Source organism: Prunus mume, linkage group LG3 (genome assembly GCF_029339155.1).
Source record: "Prunus mume cultivar Tortuosa linkage group LG3, ASM2933915v1, whole genome shotgun sequence".
Lineage (NCBI taxonomy): Eukaryota > Viridiplantae > Streptophyta > Magnoliopsida > Rosales > Rosaceae > Prunus > Prunus mume.
Window position 1 is genome coordinate 23,969,847 of NC_142700.1, and position 4,915 is coordinate 23,974,761.

Sequence of the window (4,915 nt, forward strand, 5' to 3'; positions counted from 1 at the left end):
TCCAATTCCTAAGAAACATCACCCTGGTCATTGTGACTCCACAACACTTTGACCAAATCCACTTGAGTTGTCCTAAGCTGTTTAGTCATCCTGTCCAAGATGCGTAGAGGTGCCTCTACATAAATTACATCTTCATTGACTTCAACTGTACCGTATCAATTACGTGTGAAGTATCCTTCACATACTTCCTTAACATTGACACGTGAAACAAATTATGGACACCTGACATCATTGGAGGTAATGCCAACTGATATGCCAACTCACCAACCTTATCTAGAATTTCAAAAGGTCCAACAAATCTGGGAGATAACTTTCCTTTCTTCTTACCAAATCTTATCACTCCCTTCATTGGTGAAACTTTCAAAAATACATGGTCACCAAATTCAAATTCCACACTTTGTCGTTTCTTATCTGCATAACTCTTCTGACGGCTCTGTGCTGTGTGAATTCTATCTCTGATGATAGAAACCATCTCCGTAGTCTCTTGAACTACATTGGTACCCATTACTTTATTATCACCTACCTCAGCCTAACAGATAGGTGATCTACATGCCATTCCATACAAAGCTTCATACAATGCCATATCGATACTAGAGTGATAACTGTTGTTGTAGGCAAATTCTATCAAAGCCAAATGTTCATCCCAACCTCCCTTGAAATCCAAGACACATGCTCAAAGCATATCCTCCATCACTTGATTCACTCGTTCAGTTTGACCATCAGTTTGAAGGTGAAAGGTTGTACTCATATCCTATCTAGTTCCCATGGCCTTTTGGAAACTACTCCAAAACATAAAAGTGAAACAAGCATCCCTATCCGAGACAATGGATACAGGAATCCCGTGCAGTTTCACCACCTCACAAATGTAGAGCTTACTCAACGTGTCAACTGAATAATTCATAGATACATGCAGAAAATGTGCAGATTTTGTCAATCGGTCCACAATAACCCAAATTGAATCATGACCCTGCTTAGTCATAGGAAACCCCACCACGAAATCCATAGCAATGTTTTCCCATTTCCAAATAGGGATAGATAAAGGTTTCAACAACCCTGATGGTTGCTGATGTTCTGCCTTCACCTGTTGAAAAGTCAGACACTTAGTCACATACTCTCCCACCTCTTTTTTCATAGAAATCCACCATAATTGTCTCCTAAGATCCTTGTACATCTTAGTACTCCCTGGATGAACTGTATACTTAGAACGATGAGCCTCTTCCAAAATCTCTCTTAAGATTCTTAGATTTCGGCACACACAACTTCCCTCAGTATCTCAAACCACCATCATTCTCAATTGTCCGCTCATAAGGACTTATAAAAGTTAGTTCAATTGTTAACTCAACCATTTGAGCTTGCATTCCCGCATCCTAAGCTTACTCCTGAATCACCTTGCTAATCAAACTAGGTTGAACTGTCATACTCCCCATAAAAATATCTTCTCCATCCGCAGTTGGTATTAGGTCCATCTTTGATGCAATTTCCACCATCCTCCACTCATGTGCCATTACAGATGCAACTACTCTTATAAGCTTGCGACTCAATGCATCAACAACAAAATTGGCTTTCCTTGGATGATATTCCAATGTTGAATTATAATCCTTTATGAGTTCCATCCATCTCTCTTGCCTCATGTTCTGCTCCTTTTGAGAGAAGAGATACTTTTAACTCTTACGGTTTGGAAGAGTTCAAACTTCTCACCATACAAATAATGCCTCCAAACTTTCAAGCCAAACACCACTGCAGCTAATTCTAAATCATGTGTAAGGTAGTTTCTTTCATGAACCTTCAGCTGTCTAGATGCATATGCAACCACTTTACCATTATGCATCAACACACATCCCAAACCCTGATGAGATGCATCACTATAAATCACCAATCCTCCTCCTGAGGGAATTGTCAGTACTTGAGCAGTAGTCAATTTCTTCTTCAGTTCATTGAAGGCTTTCTTGCAATCCTCATTCCAAATGAACTACACATCATTCCTTGTCAACTTGGACTAAGGTGCAGCAATACTTGAGAAACCCTCAATAAACCTCTGATAATAGCCAACCCAGGAAACTGCGAATCTCATCACAGTAGTAGGTGTTTTCACTCCATAACTGCTTCCACTTTAGAAGGATCCACGGATACCTCATCCTTGGAAACCAATCTTAGTGTTTCCAACACAATCTCAAGATTCCTATCATGATCTTTATCATTCTTTCAGTAGATCAAAATATCATCTACAAACACCACTACAAAATCATCCAAGTAAGGACTGAATATTATGTTCATCAAATCCATAAACACAACAGGTGCATTAGTCAACCCAAAAGGCATAACAACAAACTCATAATGTCCATACCTGGTTCAAAATGCAGTTTTAGGAATATCTTCCTCCCTCACCCTAACTTGGTGATATCCTAACCTCAAATCAATCTTGTTGCCCCCTTCAACTAATCAAATAAATCTTCAATCCTTGGTAACATATACTTATTTTTAATTGTTACTTTGTTTAACATTCTGTAATCCACACATAACCTCAGTGTGTGATCCTTTTTCATCACAAATAAGATAGGTGCACCCCAAGGTGATGTATTCGGTCTAAAGAATCCTTGTGCCACTAAACCATCAATTTGAAGCTTGAATTCTTTCAACTTGGTAGGTGTGATTCTATATGGAGCCATTGATATTGGTGACGTTCCCGGAACCAACTTAATAGTAAACTCCACTACCCTCCTTAGAGGTAAACCTGAGATATCTTGGAAAACATCTTGATTAAAAGATACTTTAGGAACATCTTCCAATGCTAGACCTTATTCTACTCTTTCCACAAGAGCTAGAAACTCATCCTTGATAGTTGCATAAGTTTTAATGCACCTTCATACCCTTTATATGTAGGAGATGCATCCGGGCATGATAACGAGAGCGAATTGTGCGCTGTTTTATGACACCCACCTAGCTTGGCCCTCCAAAAATTTTGAAACTATGTTTGCATGAAGATTTTTCCAAAACATGGTATTGCCTCAACATTGCTGCAGGCCATGGACCAAGTCTGCAGTCAGTGAATTTGCTGACTTGGCTAGTGTTTCAGTCTCCCCTCCTTCAGTAATTCAAAGCGTTGGGTTTGGTGTGAGGTTAGGGTCCATGATTTTAGGTATTTATTATGGGTTAGTGTAGGACTTAATTGGGGAAAATTGGAACTTAATGAGATGTGAGTGAAATGAGTGGAAAAGGTAATGGCTGCAAACAGGAGTTAATGTGATGAAAGTTTTCTCTTCATGCAGCTGGGTTGAAGTTTAATATATGGAGATATTCATGAGCTGGAGTAAATGAGTGAGTACTTGGCGGGAAGGATTGGGGGGAGTAATTGGCTGAATTCATTAGCATGAGTTATTATCCAATTGCCTGTATGACTATTTTCCTATATTTATAATTTGGAATTTCCCAATTTCATAGTTTTCCCATTTTTGTATTTAAAGAATTGCCTAATTTGGCAAATTTACCAACTTTCAAATGCTCTAACTTACAGCCAAGGAGTAAATGGTGTACAGTGCAATCCCATCAAATTAATGCACCAACTACATACCCAATTTCGTCATATATAGAGATCTAACTAACTCCTTTAATAGAATATAAATTAGACAAGTTGTTATATATAACAGAAGCATAGACACCTTCTTAATGTCAAGTTTGGGAAAGATAATTATTTTTAACTTACTCAAAGGCAAACATTCTCCAGTAAAGCTGACCATATTGTTGTTTACAAGTTTTCATAAGTAAAAATTGCAAATTAAATCTAACGTTTTATTTTTTATAGACTAGAGCTGTGAATTGTCCCTACCGGTATTTAAAAACGTCGAACATACACCCTCTAAATGACCATGTCAGTTACTTGGGAGACCAGTCGTGGCATGTGCCATTCCCATCTCCACATCTGACTCCAAATCACGATCCCACTTCATCTGGAAGTGAGGCTGAGAGTAATGATCCGCTTGACAAAATGTATGCCATGAAGTACAACCTCCAATATTTGTCTAAGGCAACGGATTGGTGGGAGAGCAAATGTGATATTCATGGCCAAGTGATGGGAAACTTGGCCAACAAGTTGAACAAAGCATATGCTGGAGAAGTGAAGCAAACTCTAAAAGCAATAAGTCAGAGCAAAGAGTTAGAGTCTCTCAAGTTAAAATTGGAAGAAACAAAGAAATATAATGTCCAGCACTTCACAAAATCTAAAGACTATAACCATGAAATGGTTGAATATTTCAACAACGGCTTTGAGATGTTCCGAGATTATGCTTCAGTTGTCTCATCGGACCACAATTGGAGCGAAATTGATGTAGTTGGTGTCTGGCAAGTGCTAAATATGGGTGGAGAGGGAATGGCTCATCATAGCCTCGTGCATGCACCAAGGATGAAGGTCAAAGGCATGGATCTTTTTATGGACCTCTAATAATTTGCATTTGGCAGGGTTTGTGTAGTTGGGTGAGGGTAAGTGCTAGTTCGCTTCATGTTGTGGTGGGTGATGCGATGTGAATGTGTTCCCTTTGTTTTCCCATCGCAAGATAGTATTGTTATGGTTGGGTGGCGATTTATTTTGAATGTCTAAATTGAAGGTAGTCTGAAATGGATGTCTGTGTATTGTATGTATAGTCTGAAATGGATGACTTATTATATATATATATATATATATGCATATATAGGTAAATGAAATCAAAAATGAATGCGGTTGGAACATTGGAGTCCATACTGCTAGGCTCTTTAAATTGAAACTTTCTTGCCTTATTTTACATATATATATATATATATATACACACACGCATATACACAAATACAAGCAAATAAATACGAACATGTGGCGGGGGGTTTTTGATAGGGCTGGATTGAAGGATTTTGGGCAATTGAAATAGAAGAATTTTATTGGCCCTTAAGA

The 4,915-nt window shown here is 38.4% G+C and overlaps 1 protein-coding gene across 1 annotated transcript; it reads left to right on the top strand.

Moving 5' to 3' along the window:
* Positions 1-2,994: 2,994 nt before the first annotated feature.
* LOC148919171 (uncharacterized) lies at positions 2,995-4,435 on the top strand. The gene is made up of 2 exons (XM_089048801.1): positions 2,995-3,087; positions 3,800-4,435. Exons 1-2 carry the CDS (start codon positions 2,995-2,997, stop codon positions 4,433-4,435), a joined length of 729 nt encoding a protein of 242 aa, XP_088904927.1.
* Positions 4,436-4,915: the final 480 nt, after the last annotated feature.